This window comes from Oncorhynchus kisutch, linkage group LG12 (assembly GCF_002021735.2).
Source record: "Oncorhynchus kisutch isolate 150728-3 linkage group LG12, Okis_V2, whole genome shotgun sequence".
NCBI lineage: Eukaryota > Metazoa > Chordata > Actinopteri > Salmoniformes > Salmonidae > Oncorhynchus > Oncorhynchus kisutch.
Genome location: NC_034185.2, coordinates 53203247 through 53223951, shown reverse-complemented (window position 1 = coordinate 53223951; position 20705 = coordinate 53203247). Strand labels below are relative to the sequence as shown.

The 20705-nt window shown below is 43.2% G+C and overlaps 3 protein-coding genes across 16 annotated transcripts in view; 1 reads left to right on the top strand and 2 right to left on the bottom strand.

The window, feature by feature from the left end:
• The window catches only part of LOC109901251 (zinc finger protein 583-like), an 880650-nt gene that overhangs the window by 414582 nt on the left and 445363 nt on the right, over positions 1-20705 (bottom strand). The window lies entirely within an intron of this gene.
• Positions 1-20705, top strand: part of LOC109901169 (zinc finger protein 629-like) — a 247635-nt gene that overhangs the window by 68184 nt on the left and 158746 nt on the right. The gene's annotated exons all lie outside the window — the stretch shown is intronic.
• Positions 62-19554, bottom strand: LOC109900454 (neurotrophin receptor-interacting factor homolog). The gene is made up of 6 exons (XM_031836569.1): positions 19061-19554; positions 18524-18654; positions 18173-18337; positions 15566-15727; positions 15087-15198; positions 62-1168 (listed from the first exon to the last, which is right to left on the bottom strand). The coding sequence occupies exons 1-6, from the start codon at positions 19317-19319 to the stop codon at positions 138-140; spliced, it is 1860 nt and encodes a 619-aa protein (XP_031692429.1). The 5' UTR covers positions 19320-19554; the 3' UTR covers positions 62-137.

Here is a 20705-nt window from a genome sequence, read left to right as displayed (position 1 = left end):
TTCAAGACTGAAATCTATTGGTCATCTGTGCATCTGTGGGTATTTTCAGCTGACAACGATGAAAATGTATATTTGTCTTTAATGCCGGGTTTGATCTAAATGTCAGAAGCTATCCAGGGGAATGGTTACTTTTTATGTTAAAGAGTGGAATGTTTTTTCTGCTGGTGTGTCCTGAGGTAGCTCCTCTCTGATAACCTCTTCCCGCAGTGCGTACTGGCGAATGGCCTCTCTCCCGTGTGGACCTTCAGGTGCATCTTCAGCTGGTCCTGGCGGGAGAACCTCTTCTCACACTGCGTGCAGCTGTAGGGTTTCTCCCCTGTGTGGACCCTCTGGTGCCTCTTCAGGTGACCAGCCTGGGCGAAGCGCATGTGACACTGGGTACAACTGAAGGGTTTCACCCCTGTGTGGACTCTCAGGTGCCTCTTCAGGCTGAAGGAGTGAGAGAAACTCGCCCGACACAGGTGGCAGCCAAATTGTTTCTCCCCCGTGTGAACCCTCTGGTGGATCTCCACCTGTTGGGGAAAACTGAAGGCTTTCCCACAGAATGAACACAGGAAGCGCTTCTCTTTGCCACTGCCACCTTTACTGATTCCGTCTTCACTACTGTCATTTGTCAATGGGCTTGTGTAGCCATTTAGTGTTGAGGCACTGGCATTGTCTGAGGTCTGGTTTAACATTAGGAGACTGTGAGGAGGACGAAGGCCAGGGAGTGTCTGTGTTATCGCAGGGTCCATGTTACAGTTGACAGATCCTATAGAAGACAGGCTGAAGGCAGCACCTGTTAGAGGGTTAACCTGAGGCGCCATCAGTCTTTCACAATTATAAGAGCAGGACGGAGCATCGTAAGCGAAGTCTGTACTCTCCCGCCGCATATGTTCACTTTCCTGTCCCTGCAGACCAAATCTATGCCTCGCCCTGGTCTCAGCCAGTCTGTTGTCATGGAGACTAAGTTCGGATGTCGTTGTGTGTTCGACTATCTGTTTCTGGTTGTGGTTAACAGCGTTGTTCCCCAGCCCAGAGTTGAGGATGCTGTCCCATCCCCTGACCTCTACTATTTCACCTCTGGTCCAGGCCTGCTCGGTGATTTTGTTTGCTGGGCCCTTGGCTGCACCGGTCTGGGAATCCAAGATGTCCACCCAGTCTGCTCTGTTAGTCTCCAGCCATCCACCTACATGAAGAGTTTAGAAAATAGACTTTACAAACATGGCAGGGAAGACTCTACATATGGAGTTTTTTTTTGTCAATTACCTGTCAAATTCATACATGTAAACATAAGTTGTATTGATTTCATTAAAGAAGAAAAATCAATAGCCACTATTCCCGTTGGAAGATCTAATAGTGTATGTAGGCTATATGTGGGTCTTTCTATACACTAGTGAGTATTTCCTACGCTGGACAAGTTGTTACAGCTGTTGATAAGTCACTGATAATAATCGTCCCATTTCTTTTTCATGCCATTACATTAAGATATAAGGGGGAACTTAGCTATATTCAATACAATTCACATCTTCCTTTAGAACCTGTTTAACCATTCTCATGGTGGGTGTCTTAATGTCCAAAATCAGGTGACATAAAACATTACTTTTCTGTCCTTGCATTTATGGCTGTGTAAGTTGTTGTATCATATATATTAAGCATTAATCAGTTCAATAATACTTTAAACTTGAACCCTGTAAGAATCCTTGATCTAGCTGTCTGACAGTTTTTTGTACCGAGATCCAGGAAATGCAGTGCAACTACGTAACATTTCATGTCTCCTTACACTGAGGATACAAAACATTAAGAACACTGCCCTTTCCATGACAGACTGACCAGGTGAATCCAGGTGAAAGAGCTATGATCCCTTATTAATGTCACTTGCTAAATCCACTCCAATCAGTGTAGATGAAGGAGAGGACACAGGTTAAACAAGTATTTTTAAACCGAGACAATTGGGACATGGATTGTGTACGTGTGCCATTCACAGGGTGAATGGGCAAGTCCAAAGATTGAAGTGTCTTTGAACAGGGTATAGTAGTAGGTGCCAGGCGTAGGGCTGTGGCGGTCATGAAATTGTCAGCGGGTGATTGTCATGCAAATAACTGCCGGTGTCACGGTAATTGACCGTTAATTAACAAACACCTTTAGCATCTCCTGGCTTCCACTGATCCATGTAATATACAGTGCCTTGCGAAAGTATTCGGCCCCCTTGAACTTTGCGACCTTTTGCCACATTTCAGGCTTCAAACATAAAGATATAAAACTGTATTTTTTTGTGAAGAATCAACAACAAGTGGGACACAATCATGAAGTGGAACGACATTTATTGGATATTTCAAACCTTTTTAACAAATCAAAAACTGAAAAATTGGGCATGCAAAATTATTCAGCCCCTTTACATTCAGTGCAGCAAACTCTCTCCAGAAGTTCAGTGAGGATTTCTGAATGATCCAATGTTGACCTAAATGACTAATGATGATAAATACAATCCACCTGTGTGTAATCAAGTCTCCGTATAAATGCACCTGCACTGTGATAGTCTCAGAGGTCCGTTAAAAGCGCAGAGAGCATCATGAAGAACAAGGAACACACCAGGCAGGTCCGAGATACTGTTGTGAAGAAGTTTAAAGCCGGATTTGGATACAAAAAGATTTCCCAAGCTTTAAACATCCCAAGGAGCACTGTGCAAGCGATAATATTGAAATGGAAGGAGTATCAGACCACTGCAAATCTACCAAGACCTGGCCGTCCCTCTAAACTTTCAGCTCATACAAGGAGAAGACTGATCAGAGATGCAGCCAAGAGGCCCATGATCACTCTGGATGAACTGCAGAGATCTACAGCTGAGGTGGGAGACTCTGTCCATAGGACAACAATCAGTCGTATATTGCACAAATCTGGCCTTTATGGAAGAGTGGCAAGAAGAAAGCCATTTCTTAAAGATATCCATAAAAGGTGTCGTTTAAAGTTTGCCACAAGCCACCTGTGAGACACACCAAACATGTGGAAGAAGGTGCTCTGGTCAGATGAAACCAAAATTGAACTTTTTGGCAACAATGCAAAACGTTATGTTTGGCGTAAAAGCAACACAGCTCATCACCCTGAACACAACATCCCCACTGTCAAACATGGTGGTGGCAGCATCATGGTTTGGGCCTGCTTTTCTTCAGCAGGGACAGGGAAGATGGTTAAAATTGATGGGAAGATGGATGGAGCCAAATACAGGACCATTCTGGAAGAAAACCTGGTGGAGTCTGCAAAAGACCTGAGACTGGGACGGAGTTTTGTCTTCCAACAAGACAATGATCCAAAACATAAAGCAAAATCTACAATGGAATGGTTCAAAAATAAACATATCCAGGTGTTAGAATGGCCAAGTCAAAGTCCAGACCTGAATCCAATCGAGAATCTGTGGAAAGAACTGAAAACTGCTGTTCACAAATTCTCTCCATCCAACCTCACTGAGCTCGAGCTGTTTTGCAAGGAGGAATGGGAAAAAAATTCGGTCTCTCGATGTGCAAAACTGATAGACATACCCCAAGCGACTTACAGCTGTAATCGCAGCAAAAGGTGGCGCTACAAAGTATTAAATTAAGGGGGCTGAATAATTTTTTCAGTTTTTGATTTGTTAAAAAAAGTTTGAAATATCCAATATATGTCGTTCCACTTCATGATTGTGTCCCACTTGTTGTTGATTCTTCACAAAAAAATACAGTTTTATATCTTTATGTTTGAAGCCTGAAATGTGGCAAAAGGTCACAAAGTTCAAGGGGGCCGAATACTTTCGCAAGGCACTGTAGACTACACCACAATACATCCATTATTTATTTTACACAGGTCTAAAGAAACATGATATTAAGAAAATGTAGCTTATTTCAGAAGAACAGAATAGCCTACTCTGAGTTGTCCATACGTTAGGCACTGATCTGGCTATACCATATGGCTGTGGGTTACACATTCATTTAGCAGAGAAGATTTGCTTAGAATTCCATGACATTATTTCATATAATTTAATAGTATGAAGAATACAATTGAACATAGCTGACTAAAATAAAGGATATTTTCCCCAAACGATTTGAGGGAGTGCGCACATGCGGCTATTCTGTGTTGAGCGCTTAACAAAGAAACAGGTCCTCCTATCTGCTAAAGTTAAGAGACATTTATGCAACTTTAGTTGTGATACAAAAATGAGGCTATACGTTTACATGTTTTATACATTCTAGCTGCATGATGTGACTAATGACGATTTAAAAAAAGGCATAAACTCTGCTCTGTTTCTTGCGCAGGCTGCACACACTTCATCGTCTCTCATTCACTATTTGACAAGCACGTGATAATATTAATCACCCATCAGACTATTCTTACTTCAATATGGTCTTTACATATAGCCTACTAATATACAGTACCAGTCAAAAGTTTGGACATACCTACTTATTCAAGGGTTTTTCTTTGTAGAATAATAGTGAAGGCATCAAAACTATGAAATAACACATATGGAATCATGTAATGGCCAAAGAAGTGTCAAAACAAATCAAAATATATTTTAGATTCTTCAAAGTTGCCACCCTTTGCCTTGATGACAGCTTTGCACACTATTGGCATTCTCTCAACCAGCTTCACCTGGAATGCTTTACCAATAGTCTTGAAGGAGTTCCCGCATATGCTGAACACTTGTTGGCTGCTTTTCCTTCAAACTGCGGTCCAACCCATGCCAAACCATCGCAATTGGGTTGAAGTCGGGTGATTGTGGAGGCCAGGTCATCTGATGCAGCAATCCATCACTCTCCTTCTTGGTCAAATAGCCCTTACACAGCCTGGAGGTGTGTTGGGCCATTGTCCTGTTGAAAAACGATTGATAGTCCCACTAAGCGCAAACCAGATGTGACGGTGTATCTCTGCAGAATGCTGTGGTAGCCATGCTGGTTAAGTGTGCCTTGAATTCTAAATAAATCACTGACAGTGTCACCAGCAATGCACTCCCACACATCCTCAACGGTGGGAACTACACATGCAGAGATCATCCATTCACCTACTGTGCATCTCACAAAGACACGGTGGTTGGGCCCAAAAACCGTAAATTTGGACCAAAGGACAGATTTCCATTGGTTTAATGTCCATTGCTCGTGTTTCTTGGCCCAAGCAAGTCTTCTTCTTATTGGTGTCCTTCAGTAGTGGTTTCTTTGCAGCAATTCGACCATGAAGGCCTGATTCACGCAGTCTCCTCTGAACAGCTGATGTTGAGATGTGTCTGTTACTTGAACTCTGTGAAGCATTTATTTGTGCTGGTAACTCGAATGAACGTATCATCTGCAGCAGAGGTAACTCTGGATCTTCCTTTCCTGTGACGGTCTTCATGAGAGCCAGTTTCATCATAGCGCTTAACGGTTTTTGTGACTGCACTAGAAGAAACTTTAAAAGTTCTTGAAATTTTCCGGATTGACTGACCTTCATGTTTTAAAGTAATGATGGACTGTCGTTTCTCTTTGCTAATTTTAGCTGTTCTTGCCATAATATGGAATTTTAACAAATAGGGCTATCTTCTGTATACCACCCCTACCTTGTCACAACACAACTGATTGGCTCAAATGCATTAAGAAGGAAAGAAATTACACAGATTAACTTTTAAAAAGGAACACCTGTTAATTGAAATGTATTCCAGGTGACTACCTCATGAAGCTGGTTGAGAGAATGCAAAGCTGTCATCAAGGCAAAGGGTGGCTACTTTGAAGAATCTCAAATATATTTTGATTTGTTTAACACTTTTTTGGTTACTACATGATACGATATGTGTTATTTCAAAGTTTTGATGTCTTCACTATTATTCTACAATGCAGAAAATAGTAAAAATAAAGAAAAACCCTGGAATGAGTAGGTGTGTCCAAACTTGACCGGTACTGTATGTGTGGAATAATTTTTTATTTAGAATGCCTAATTAGCCTACTCCTGTCTATACAGAAATAAATTAAATAATTCAAAATAGGCTACTAAAGCATGATTTGGCCACAGAGGATCATTAGCTTAACTTGTGGATTGTTTTAAAATCGGTTTGCCTACAGTCAGAAGGAAAGCAGTGAGTGCAATTTGGGCAGATTATTGTTGAGGCATATTTCAAAATACAATTGCGGGACAATATAGTTTGGAAAGCAAATGGTTATTGCTGTAAAGAGAAGACAATGAAAATAATAAATCTGTCTTTTAGTTATCAAAATTCTCAACTTAATTGGACAAACAGTATAGCCAGTATATCTTATTGGCACCAACGGATAGCATTAGCATTATCCCCGGGGTGTGAGCACTGCATATATTCACCATCATTGTTGGGTCAGTGCTACTTAAAAGTTTGTTTTTGGACAATAACTTCCTCCTTTGTGTCTCCCCTTCCCGTAGGCCTATTATATGGACAATTATTTTGTTTTTGATCTGTTTGTCAGTATCAGCAGAATAGCGTACCCTGTAATTTGTCAAATTAAAAAGATTCTGTTAATGTCCAGTCATATAAAGTATAGTAGAATTGCATAAAATATGTTTATAAAAGGCCACTTTCCTGTGCAAAGAAAGAAACAGTCATGCACTGAGCAGTCTTTTTTTTCAAACAGTGATTGAGTTATATTGTTCGCCTAAATTATGACTATCCAATCTACTCACCACATAACGAATACTAGGCTCTCTCACATAAGTCTGCAAATGCGATGATGCATGGATTGAAAATTTGATTCCCCAAACTTGACACACACACCGCCTATGTATGCCAGGTAGACTACACCGGTTGTAAAGAGGATTAATGTGCTTAACTTTAAGAATTTAGCAATAAATCTAGCAGCACAAGAAAGCTGGGATCCTTTTTTGAATAGTGGACAGTCAAAACTCTGTTTTCACACGCGATTGCGCAATGACTGGACCTACCGGACCAGGCCCAAATCCACGTCATTCACATGAAGAAAAGACGGAGATACAGGGGGGCGCAGATCCAGGTACCTTGTGAGAATTCGGCCGCGAGTGGTTAACCGCCTCTACCATCCGTTCTATTGGCCAATGTGCAATCACTGGAGAATAAACTCGATAAACTCCGTTTGAGACTATCCTACCAATGGGACATTAAAAACTGTAATATGTTTCACCGAGTCGTGGCTGAATGACGACACGGATAATATACAGTTGGCTGGGTTTTCTGTGCATCGGCAGGACAGATGGTGTGTCTATTTTTCAATAACAGCTGGTGCGCAACGCCTAATATTCAGGAAGTCTCAAAGTATTGCTCACCTGAGGTAGAGTGCCTCATGATAAACTGTAGACCACACTATCTATATTTTTTGTAGCCGTCTATTTACAACCACGAACCGATTATGACATACTCTCAATGAGCTGTACGCCATAAGCAAACAATAAAATGCTCATCCAGAAGTGGCGCTCCTAGTGGCCGGGTACTTTATTGCAGGTAAACTTACATCCGATTTACCTCATTTCAACCAGCATGTGCAACTAGACACATAGATGCATACAAAACTCTCCCTCGCCCTCCATTTGACAAACTTTACCATAATTCTATCCTCAAGCAAAAACTAAAGCATTAAGTACCAGTGACTTGCTCAATACAAAAGTGGTCAGATGACGCGGATGCTACGCTACAGGACAGGTTTGCTAGCACGGACTGGAATATGTTCCGGGATTCATCCAATGGCATTGAGGAGTATACCACCTCAGTCACCCGCTTCATCAATAAGTGCATCAACAACATCACCCCCACAGTGACTGTACGTACATATCCCAACCAGAAGCCATGGATTACAGGCAACATCCACACTGAGCTAAAGGCTAGAGCTGCCGCTTTCAAAGAGTGGGACACTAATACGGATTATTTTCTTATAAGAAATCCCTCTATGCCCTCGGACGAACCATCAAACAGGCAAAGCGTCAATACAGGACTAAGATTGAATCCTACTACACCGGCTCTGACGCTCATCGGATGTGGCAGGGCTTGAAAACTATTATGGACAACAAAGGGAAACACAGCCGCCAGCTGCCCAGTGACACAAGCCTACCAGACGGGCTTAATGCATTTCATGCTTGCTTCCAGGCTAGCAGCACTGAAGCATGCATGAAAGCACCAGCTGTTCCGGACGACTGTGTGATCATGCTCTCTCTGTAGCCGATGTGAGTAAGACCTTTAAACAGGTCAACATTCACAAGGCCAGACGGATTACCAGGACATGTACTCGAAGCATCCGTGGACCTACTGGCAAGTGTCTTCTTCACTGACATTTTCAACCTCTCCCTGACAGAGTCTGTAATACCTACGTTTCAAAGAGACCACTGTAGTATCTGGGATCTACATCTGTTTATATTAGTTACTGTGCTGTTACTAAGCAGTAATGCATTACGGCAGTGTTACGTTACTACACCTAATAGGAAATGAACATGCGCACGGGAATGCCGCGAACTGTAGAGCATGAGGGGTTTTGACTAAACGAAAACTGTACTCACATCTCCTGCCTGGTCATTTCTCCACAACACAAATATTACAGTGGCGACGAGGTGATTAAACTACATAAACGGACATTGCTTGAAGGGAAGAATGTTGCGTGAGTAATGAAACTCAAAATAATTATGTAATTCGTCAGTTATATTTATTTTCTTTCGCCAGTAGAGAAGGCTAAGCACTGCTAGCACTGCTAGTACAGTATTCAGGAGTTGTCAAGTAGCAAGACTATTGGAGTCCAGAATAGCGACACTGCCCTCTGGTGGTTAAATAAAATAAACTGTCATTGAACCCATTGAAATTAGGCGATCTCAGTGGAGAAATATTGGCAAGAAGGAAGAAGGAACGTAACACGGTGTGTACATTAATACAAATGAGTGCAGTGAATGAAGTAATTGCAGAAACTTCTGAAGTGAAGAAGTAGATGAATATTCAGAAAATTAAGGAATATAAGGAAACTGAACAATTAACTGTGAAAATGGCAACCATTGGTCGAGTACCAGAGTTTGAGGCTACAAAAGAGGATTTCGATTCCTATTTGGAGCGTTTTGAGCGTTGGCTGGCTGCAAATGAAATCAAAGATGGAAAGAAAGCAGACGTATTTCTCAGTGTTTTGGGTCCAACTGAGTATGGATTGCTGAAAGGTCTCATTGAACCAATGAAAGCAGTGGAGTTGAACTATGCAGAACTGACTGAAACTCTTTCAAGGTATTTCAAGCCTAAGCCAATTCTCATTGCGGAACGTTTCAGATTTTACCAACGTCACCAGAGTCAAGGGGAAACCGTGGCTGACTACATCCTTGCTTTGAAAAGGCTGGCAAGTACATGTGAGATTACACGATTTCTTGATGATGCTCTCCGAGACAAGTTTGTATGTGGTCTCACAGGTGAAGCATATCACAGAAGGCTCCTGTCAGAGAAGGACCTGACCTTTAAGAAAGCCTGTGATATAGCACTTGGACTCGAGCTTGCCTTCAGGGATACTATTGAGCTATCGGGACATGCAGAACGTCAGAAAGGTGTTCACAAGGTCAGTGATGCACGTGGTGAAAAAAGCTCACAAGAGTCACACTTTTTTCAGTCCTGTCCTCAAGGTTACACAAGAACAAAGCAGCCCACATCTCAAAGGTCTAAGCCAAGTTGCTACAAATGTGCGGGAGATAATCATCAGCACAGTGAATGTCGATTCCAAAAGGAAAAGTGCCATTGTGGAAAGGTTGGACATTTACAGAGAGTATGTAAAGCCTCGAAACGCACAGCAAGAGCGCACAAAGTGTCAGACGCAGCACAAGAAGAGGAAGGTACAACTGAAACAGTAGTGGAACTGTTCACAGTGTACACAGCTCAACAACTAAAAGATGGAATCTCTCTCAACATGGAGTTAGCGGGAAAACAGGTTAAAATGCAGCTGGACACCGGAGCGTCTGTATCTCTGGTTCCAGAGAGACTCTACAAAGAAAAACTGAAAGAGTGTCCTCTTCAGCCCGCATCCATCCGCCTTTCTTCATACACTGGTGACACTATTCCTGTGTTAGGGCAGATCCAGGTACCAGTCCGGTATGAGGGAAAGGAGTGGACGCTACCGCTTGTCATTGTTAAAGGAGAAATCAGCCTTGCTAGGCAGAAACTGGCTACAAAAGATCAAGTTGAACTGGGGAGAAATCTTCAGTCTGAGAAATGACAAACCAGTGAGTCAGGCTACACTCACTAACATGCTGGAGAAGCACAAAGAACTTTTCAAAGATGGCTACGTTGAAATACAAGACTTCACAGCAAAAGTCAGAGTGCAAGAAGAAACCAAGCCTATCTTTCACAAACCACGTCCAGTTCCCTATGCTCTTAAGGAAGCAGTAGAGAAGGAACTGGACCGCCTACAGAAGAATAACATAATCACGAAAGTAGCGAGGAGCGACTGGGCCGCTCCAATTGTTGTAGTCCCAAAGAAAGACAAGACCGTCAGAATGTGCGGTGACTACAAGGTCACAGTAAATCGCTGCATACTACCAGAGGAATATCCACTACCAAACGCTGAAGATCTGTTTGCCACTCTAGCTGGTGGGAAGGTTTTCAGTAAGCTGGACCTGGCATTCGCTTATCAGCAACTGAAGCTGGATCCGGAGTCAGAACAGTATCTGACCATCAATACACACAAGGGGCTATTCAGATTCAATCGCTTGGCCTATGGAATCTCGACAGCTCCAGCGATATTCCAACAAACAATGGATCAGATCTTGGACGGTATAGACCATGTTGTGTGCTTCATGGACGACATCCTCGTGTCAGCACCAACCATTGGAGAGCACCTTGTAGTGCTGGACAAAGTGATGTCAAGACTGGAGAAATACGGAGTGAGAATGAAACGCAGCAAGTGTGAGTTCCTCCAGGACTCAGTGGAGTATCTCGGATACAAGATTGATGCACAAGGCCTGCACCCAACCAACAGCAAGGTGGAAGCAATCGTAAACGCTCCAGCGCCCACAAATATCTCAGAGCTGAGGTCATTTTTGGGGCTCCTGAACTATTACGGAAAGTTTGTGGCAAACTTGTCCACATTGTTGCATCCGCTTCACCAACTGCTGCAGGCCGATACAAAGTGGAATTGGTCCCCACAATGCAAAGAAGCATTCAAGACTTGCAAACAGCGTCTGCTAAAGAGCAAGTGGCTTGCCCACTATAACACAGAGATGAAGCTGAGACTCGCGTGCGATGCATCTCCATACGGAGTAGGAGCCGTCATCTCACATGTTCTACCGTCAGGTGAAGAACACCCTATTGCATTTGCATCACGGACTCTGTCACCAAGTGAGAAAAATTATGCTCAAATTGAGAAGGAAGCCCTGAGCATAATATTCGGAGTGAAGAAGTTTCACAAATACCTCTACGGAAGGAAGTTCCAACTGCTGACAGATCACAAGCCTCTGTTGGCCATCCTTGGACCAAAATCAGCTATACCAACCCTTGCTGCACTTCGAATGCAAAGTTGGGCTCTGATATTGTTAGCCTACGACTACGAGATTGAGTACAGACGATCCAGTGATCACGCAAATGCCGATGCACTATCAAGACTACCATGCAATAGTGACTCTGACAATGAAGATGATAGAGCAGTCTTCCAGATCTCTCTCATTGATGAACTGCCCATATCTGTTTCTGACATAGCAGAGGAAACAAGGAAAGACCCAGTGCTTTCCAAAGTCTTGGACTTAACATTAGGCGGTTGGCCAACCTTCGTAAATGACGATAACCTTCGTCCATTCATCGACAAGAAAGACCAGTTGTCCACTGATCAAGGGTGTGTTCTGTGGGGATCAAGGGTGGTGGTACCTCACAAATTCCAGAGGAGACTGCTATCTGACCTGCATGAGGGACATCCAGGGATCACCCGAATGAAAGCACTTGCTCGCAGTTATCTGTGGTGGCCTGGACTGGATCAGGACATTCAACAGCATGTAGGCCACTGCTCACCTTGTGAAGCTGTTCGCAACAAGCCTGCTGCTGCACCTCTTCATCCATGGTCCTGGGCTGCTACACCTTGGGAACGCATCCATGTGGATTACGCCGAAATTGACAAGCAATATTTCCTTGTTGTCGTCGATGTCCATTCCAAGTGGATGGAAGTGTTCCCTACTCAACTGACCACAGCTGAGAAGACCATCAATCTTCTCAGACACCTGTTTGCATCCTTTGGATGAGTCAAGGAGCTCGTATCGGACAATGCCCCCCCGTTCACGTCAAACGATTTTGAAATGTTTCTCAAGACCAACGGAGTAAGGCACATCCTGTCACCACCTTACCATCCGGCATCAAACGGAGCAGCGGAGAGAGCCGTGCAAAGGCCTGGACTAGACTCGAGGTTCAGTCTGTGCTCATCCACCAAAGGCTTCCCCGGTTCCTGTTTACTTACCGTAACACCCCACACACAGTAACGGAATGTACACCAGCTGAACTGTTTCTGAAACGCCAACCACATACCCGCCTGACATTGTTGAAACCAGACTTGTCAAGCACTGTGGCAAAGCACCAGCTACAGCAGAAGAAAGCTCATGACAGACACTCAGACTGTCAGAGAATTCAAAGAGGAAGAGAGGGTGATGGTACGTGATTTCAGACACCCCAAGCGCCTGTGGAACTCAGGTGTGATCTTGCAACGCAGAGGACCTTTGACTTACCAAGTCCAAATTGGTCATCGCCAGGTCAACATTCATGTGGATCATCTGCTACGGTCCAACGCCCCAGCAGAGACATGCCGAGAGAACAAGAACAATAACGACACCCAGGACTATTCTCCTGACTGTGGACGTACGGGAGAGACAGAGCCTGACCTTCCACCCGAACCTGGCCCACCACAGGAAGCCCAGGAGGAGCGGAGATATCCTACTCGACAGCGAAGGGCACCTCAAAAGCTTGACCTGTGAGTTGAGCTGGTTAAGGAGGTAACGGACAGTAAAACAAACACTTTAATATGTCCTAGATAAACAAACTCCATCTTCGGGGCAGAATAATCCCCTGGATTTGTGCTGGGCTCTGAAAAGTCTGCTTCAACCCAGTAGTCCCTGTGCCCAAGAAAGTGAAGGTAACCTGCCTAAATGACTACTGCCCCGTAGCACTCACATAGGTAGCCATGAAGTGCTTTGAAAGGCTGGTCATGGCTCACATAAACAACATCATCCTGGGAAACCCTAGACCCACTCTAATTCACATACCGCTCCAACAGATGACGCAATCTCAATTGCACTCCACACTGCCCTTTCCCACCTGGATAAAAGGAACACCTATGTGAGAATGCTGTTCATTGACTACAGCTCAGCGTTCAAAACATAGTGCCCACAAAGCACAGGACCCTGGGACTAAACACCTCCCTGGACTTTGACGGGCAGCCCCCAGGTGGTAAGAATAGGTAGGCAACAACACATCTGCCACGCTTATCCTCAACACGGGGGCCCCTCAGCAGCGCATGCTTAGTTCCCTCCTGTACTCCCTGTTCACCCATGACTGCGTGGCCAAGCACGACTCCAACACCATCATTAAGTTTGCTGACAACACAACAGTGGTAGGCCTGATCACCGACAATGATGAGACAGCCTGTAAGGAGGTCAGAGACCTGGCAGTATGGTGCTAGGACAACAACCTCTCCTTCAACGTGAGCAAGACAAAGGAGTTGATTGTGGACTACAGGAAAAGGAGGGCCGAACTCACCCCCATTCACATAGACGGGGCTGTAATGGAGTGGGTCGAGAGTTTCAAGTTCCTTGGTGTCCACATCACCAACGAACTATCATGGTTCAAACACACCAAGACAGTCGTGAAGAGGGCACGACAACCCCTTTAAAAAAAAAAAAATGTTTTACCTTTATTTACTAGGCAAGTCGGTTAAGAACAAATTCTTATTTTCAATGACGGCCTAGGAACAGTGGGTTAACTGCCTGTTCAAGGGCAGAACGACAGATTTTGTACCTTGGGGATTTGAACTTGCAACCTTTCAGTTACTAGTCCAATGCTCTAACCACTAGGCTACACTGCTGCCCCACCTTCAGGAGACAAAAGGAGACAAAAGATTTGGCATCGGTCCCCAGATCCTCAAAACGTTCTACAGCTGCACCATCGAGAGCATGGTTGACAAATAAATGTAGTAGGCCTAGAAAGCCGATGGGATCCTCTTTTTAAAAGAGGCCATCAAAACCCTTGATTTTTGATTGCATTTACATTGATGTCAGAGTGATTAGAGCAGGGCTCTCCAACCCTGTTCCTGGAGAGCTACTGTCCTGTGGGTTTTCACTCCAATCCAATCTACCACACCTGATTCTAATAATTAGCTGGTTGATAAACAGATTAGTTAAAACTGGGGTTGGAATGAAAACCTACAGGACAGTAGCTCTCCAGGAACAAAGTTTTATACACTCAGTGTATGTTACGGGGTGAAAACCGTTTAAGGGCACACAAATTCCCCAAAATATATGCGATTGCAGATATCCTTACCAGATATATCAATCTGGTAAGGATCCACTATCCTTACCAGATTGATGTTTATCATAAGTTATTTTCTGCTTGATTTACAGAAGGTTCTTGTTAGATTTAACAGAGAAAGCATCAAGGTAATGAGTTCATGTTTTCATATGTGTTTGTGCCTCAGATTCGACACTGAGTCTACTGTGCGCAATTGATAGACTATTGCGCAACACCCAAGCTATTCCAATGAATTATTCTGGATACAATGACAACAAATTACATAGCCTAGTGGGCTTCAACACGATATGATCTAATGACAAATACATTGTAGTTTCCATGTTACGCCTGCAATTTTATTAAGCCCTATATGTACAGTTGTATAAATTAGACAATTCTATAACATTGAGGTCCTTGAAAATTACAATTAAGTGCTTGAAAATATCCCTGAAAGTCCTTGAATTTGACTTCCCAATGTCTGTATGAACCCTGCTTAAATTATGTATAATCCTTGGCCTATTTTGTTGTATAAGTGGAGTTATGGGCCAATTTACATATATTCCTCTAAGTACACATGTGGAACTGCATGAAAATATTTTTTCAATTTTGTTTCAAACCATTTAAAAATGTTGATCCTAATATTACACATTGGCCCCATTATTTATAAAAAGATGTATGTATCCCTTACCCTGCTCCCCCATCTTTAGTCCACTCAGCAGGTCAATGTTCTCTGGTCCATCTTCTATTGTCTCCTCTTTAACCAGCAGCAGATCAGGCTTCCCATCCTCCATGTCTACTGACTGTAAGAGATAGAGTGAGAGGATGTTGGATCAAGAAATCTGATATGAGTACCCTGCTATAGAGCATCTTCTGATTGGGTAATGAGGGATTGCTATGAGTACTATGCAAACATGTTAGTTGATTTGATTACTTACACGCTTTAATAATTGTATAATTCAAATGCATGGTCAAGACCTGGGCCCGTATCTACAAAGCGTCAAATAGTAAGAGTGCTGATCGAGTTTCAGATCCCCACCTGTCTATAGTCTTATTCATTATTATCTAAAGGGCAAAACTGATCCTAGATCAGCAATCCTACTCTGAGAGGCTTTGTGGATACGGGCCCTGACCTAATACCATTCAGACAGTAGTTCATTGTCGGCTCACCTCAGTGAGACTGTGTGTGGTCTTGTGCTGCTCAGCTAGTTCCTCTGTGGGTTGTGGAGGAGGTGTAGTCTGGTTTTCCTCCATGACCATGGTCCCCTCAGGGTTCCCCAGACCCTCCTCACACCCCTCCTCCTTCCCCAGCAGCACCTCTGGACCCTCCTCCTGGAAGAGACAGGTGATACAGATTACACAGACATACACTCCATCAGGTATGTACACACAGATAATAAACACACTTTCAACATGGAGTGTTTACCCATCCCCACTATGTTTGAGTCCTATACTGTAGTTACAGAATGACTTCATTGTTGTTAAACCCACCATGGTGAACATAAATATGATGTTGGTGCTAAAAACAAGTTAGCTATGATAAGTCAAAAGTCATCAGACTAAAATATTTTGACTTGTACAGTAGGTGTTTGTTAGTGTGTGGGTATATTTATTAAGTGTATATTGGTTATAAATCCTTGTCGGGTATATGCAGAATAGGGTGAGATCAGATGTGATATTAAAGAGTCTCTGTAGCTATGTTTCCATCCAATTGGCGACACATTTTCAATGCGAATATTCTAAAATCAAAAACAATATGCGCATTTTCCCACCAGAGATGCGTTTCCATCAACTTGACTTGTTGTGGATGAAAGGCTGTGTGATGACGTAGTGCACATATTTCATTCTACAGTTAAATTCCATGTACCGAATAAAAGTGGGTTAAATGGGTTTCCATCACATTTTTTACTCTATTGATGTTTTTCTCAAAAAAAGAATGTAGCGGGTGTGCCCACTCTGGTATTGGCAGTGTGCTCTAGCCAATAGCGCTATCTGCACACTGTTGGCTAGAGCGCACGTATAGCCTACATGATGAGATTATTATTATGGACAAAAGAGCGAGATTATTTGTATTTATCAAACGGCAGCCAAGCATCGATCATCATGTCACCAGAATAAGACCCTCGATATTTATCGTAAAGGACCATCTAGCTCGTCACCATGCGCTTTCACCAACCTGTGAAATTCATCATTATTAATTTCATATTTAGCCTAATAAACTGTTTTCCTGTTTTCGTAGTGGAGAACCACAAAACATAAAAGCGTTTCCACCAACATTTCTCACATATTTCATTTTAGCAGACACAAAAAGATCCCACCTTGTCTAGTGTACTTCGTTTCGTCAACATTTGGAATGTTTACCGGAAATGTTTCTGTTTCCATCAGGCCAGTCATTACATTTTCTATCCGATATGTATTTTTCTCGCATAAAAAGGTTGGATGGAAAACTGGTGAAATACAGTCTTAGAATGAAAAGTCTCATTTTATGTTTATTAAACATAAACAAGTGTTAAATAAACCATATGAAAACATCATATAGCCTACACAGTACAAACACAATATGTGACAGACTTCTTAGGCTTAATATATCACAATGTCTGGATGCAATATTCTACCCAGGAATTTTCTACACTGAAATCTGTTACTCTCGTTATTCCAAATGCATCTGTGGATCTTTTCTACTGACAAGAAAATTCAACTGTCTTTAATACAGGGTTTGATCTAAACGTCAGAATCTATCGAGTGGAATGGTTACTTTCTATGTTATAGAGTGGAATGATTTTTCTGCTGGTGTATCCTGAGGTATCTCCTCTCTGAGAACCTCTTCCCGCAGTGTGTACAGGCGAATGGCCTCTCTCCCGTGTGGACCTTCAGGTGCATCTTCAGGTGGTCCTGGCGGGAGAACCTCTTCTCACACTGCGTACAGCTATAGGGTTTCTCCCCTGTGTGGACCCTCTGGTGCTTTTTCAGGTCGCCAGCCTGGGCAAAGCGCATATGACACTGGGTACAATTAAAGGGTTTCACCCCTGTGTGGACCCTCTGGTGGATCTCCACTTTTTTGGGGCAGCTGAAGCCTTTGTTACAGAACATGCAGAGAAACCGTTTCTCTTTACTATTGCCTGATGTGGCTCCTCCTTCCTGAGCCTGGGCTCTAGCTGTGTCGTTTGAGTTCAATACCTGATTGAAAAGGACGTGGCCGTGTGAATCGGAAGGACCCATCGACATGGACACTGGGTCGCGATCCCTGAGCGTGTGTAAAGGGGAGAGGGTAGGGACATTTGGATTTGTCTCTAAGCTTCCCCTGTAATCTAAGAAATATGTGCCCTGTGAGTGTCTGTCTCCTAGGTGACTATCTGCATTCCATGTGGGAGGAGCGTCACCCTCCACTTTCACAGTCACCTCATCTATCACTATAACCTCCCCTTTCTCATCTAGGCACCCTTCAGTGTATACACTACTACTGTACTGGTTCCAGTCCCCTCTAGACAGATCAGTCTGTGTCTCTAAACCCAAGGGCATGTTGCTAGAGTCCATCTCTGTAGCGTAAGAACAAGACGGATCATCACCGCCAGTGTCTAACACGTCACCATCACCATAGGAATTAACCATCCTCTGGCTCTGGAGAAATACTGGTAAGTACTCTGAACCAGGAGCAGGAGGACAGCCCAGTCTCCCCAGCCTCTCTGGGTCAGATCCTGTGTGTAAGAGTCTGTGTGTTACAGTTAATGTCTTGGTGTCTGTCTGTGACTTGAGGACGGCGTTCGGCGTTCCACTGACCTCCGTGATACTGCGCTGGGTTCTGGGCTGCGCTGGGGCAGTGGTGGGGACCTCCGTGATTACAGGGGGCACTCCGGTCTGGATGTCTCTGCTGCGCCGTAGGTCATCCTTTCCATCAGACCTCTCCTGCTTAACCCCAGGACCTGTAGACTCTGCATCTGCAGACTGACACAAGAAGAGAAGAGGTTATTACTGGTACATGAGTTTAATTGGATAACAACGTTGTCGGGAAGTCTCACAAGCTCCCATATGGCATATAAATAAGGGTGTTCATGAATAGCTGAGGGGTTGCCATTCTGAAATAAACGGGTCACATTTGATGTAATTTTGATCTAATACTATTACACTAACCTCTATCACGATAACGTGCTGGGTTGAGGTTCCACTCCCCTCATCAACAGTGATTGGTTGGTCATCACTCCATGTAGTGTGTCCTGCTGGCTTCACAAAGCTCTTGTGGCCTCGAGTGAGATGTCCTTCACCTGCGAGAGTAAATAGGGGGGAAAAAGAGGTGTTTAGGTTATGGACTGTCAATGCTCAACTATATACGGCACACTATTGACACATCTAGAATTGGTAAGGATGTAAAGTAACACTTAACCTATCTTCTTCATATACTATTGATAGATCTATTTATTATAATCCATGCCTCATATTGTATTCAATTAGTAAATCATAGGAAATGCATTAAACATGAATCTGGTTAGAATATGATAGTGTCTTTGTGCAAGATAGCTAAGTAATCAGGGGATTTATTGCATACTATCCAAAAACTGACCATGATCCAATTCTAGTTAACCACATGTGTAGAATGGGAACGGGGCGACAGACACTGAGCTATATATGAAAGGCAACAGGCCGCGCACCTCGGCCTTCTGCAAAATGTACCTCTTGCCAATCCTCTGTAACGGTCGAGGATCTTGACACTACTGGGACGACTGGCGAGGACGCGCTCTCGTGCCACCTTCAGTTCCAGTAGTTGTAGTTTCCTTCGCAATCCCCTGTTTTCTTTCTGGCTTTGAGTTATTTCCAAACGAAACACTGCATAGTCGTCGTCTACGAGTTTACAGATCTCTGCCACGGCGGCGTTCGCTAGCACCTCCATGATGGAGGCAATTTGAGTATGAAAAACCATACAGTTAGCCATTGTTAGCAGCTAACTAGCATTACCTAGAAAACATATATCAAACAAGTCCTTTCTCCAACGCAATTAAATACTACGTGGGGTAAGTATGTGATGCTGTGCAGTTCAATTAGTCATATATTGAGTTCCATGGTGTTAATAAACGTCTAAATAAAACCGTGAACGTGGAAATTGTTCTTGGTCGTTTACTTCCGTTTACATGGATGGTCGGCGTCATAGTTCAAAGGGTATGCGCTGGTGAAGCTCATGAAACCAGAGGTGCGTTCAGTTCGCTTGCACGTTTTCTACGTTGCGGAAGGGTTTGTACTGAACAACACGTTTCCCCAAAACGTAATTGTATGTTCTTGAACACACTTTCAGATACGTTTGCGCCAGTTTGGTGGTTGTATCAAGGTGTGCCTTGAAGCAATAAGAGAGGTACTGTATTGAAATGGCAGTGGCCATGCTGACAGTGTTCATCAACCCACCCTCACACGTCCACGTTTTCAATTGGTCATTCAGTACAGCATCGTTTCCTTTCAACTGAATTATCCATCAAAATACTGAACGCAGCCCAATTTTAACCATGGTAGCAAATCGAGTTACCAAACCATGACGCATCTGCAAAAATCAATTATCATTCTGAAGACTAAGATGGCTAGTTTATGGCACTCTGTCTACATTTTAGCCAGAATTACCGAAATGGGTTCAGATTAAATTCATACAATGTTACTTGAAAAAAAAACTGGGACATCATATAAACTGGGACAGCTTAACACTTAGATACCCAGACCCAGTTTTTCTTGCAAAAAAAAATCATGAGTGATAGGAATGTTCAAGGAAACACCAAATAACATATTTCTGTGGGGTTTGGTGTTCATTACTTAATTTACGATGTTACATATACAGTGGGGCAAAAAAGTATTTAGTCAGCCACCAATTGTGCAAGTTCTCCCACTTAAAAATAATAATTTTCATCATAGGTACACTTCAACTATGACAGACAAAATGAGATAAAAAATCCAGAAAATCACATTGTAGGATTTTTAATGAATTTATTTGCAAATGATGGTGGAAAATAAGTATTTGGTCACCTACAAACAAGCAAGATTTCTGGCTCTCACAGACTTGTAACTTCTTCTTTAAGACGCTCCTCTGTCCTCCACTCGATACCTGTATTAATGGCACCTGTTTGAACTTGTTATCAGTATAAAAGACACCTGTCCACAACCTCAAACAGTCACACTCCAAACTTCACTATGGCCAAGACCAAAGAGCTGTCAAAGGACACCAGAAACAAAATTGTAGACCTGCACCAGGCTGGGAAGACTGAATCTGCAATAGGTAAGCAGCTTGGTTTGAAGAAATCAACTGTGGGAGCAATTATTAGGAAATGGAAGACATACAAGA

Excerpts from the sequence above, each read along its gene's own strand:
- LOC109900454 (XM_031836569.1), bottom strand. The coding sequence starts at position 19,319 with ATGGCTAACTGTATGGTTTTTCATACTCAAATTGCCTCCATCATGGAG. Across the intron at positions 18,338-18,523 it reads AGCACGTTATCGTGATAGAG|TCTGCAGATGCAGAGTCTAC; the intron begins GTTAGTGTAATA and ends TTCTTGTGTCAG. Across the intron at positions 15,728-18,172 it reads CCCAGCGCAGTATCACGGAG|GAGGAGGGTCCAGAGGTGCT; the intron begins GTCAGTGGAACG and ends TGTCTCTTCCAG.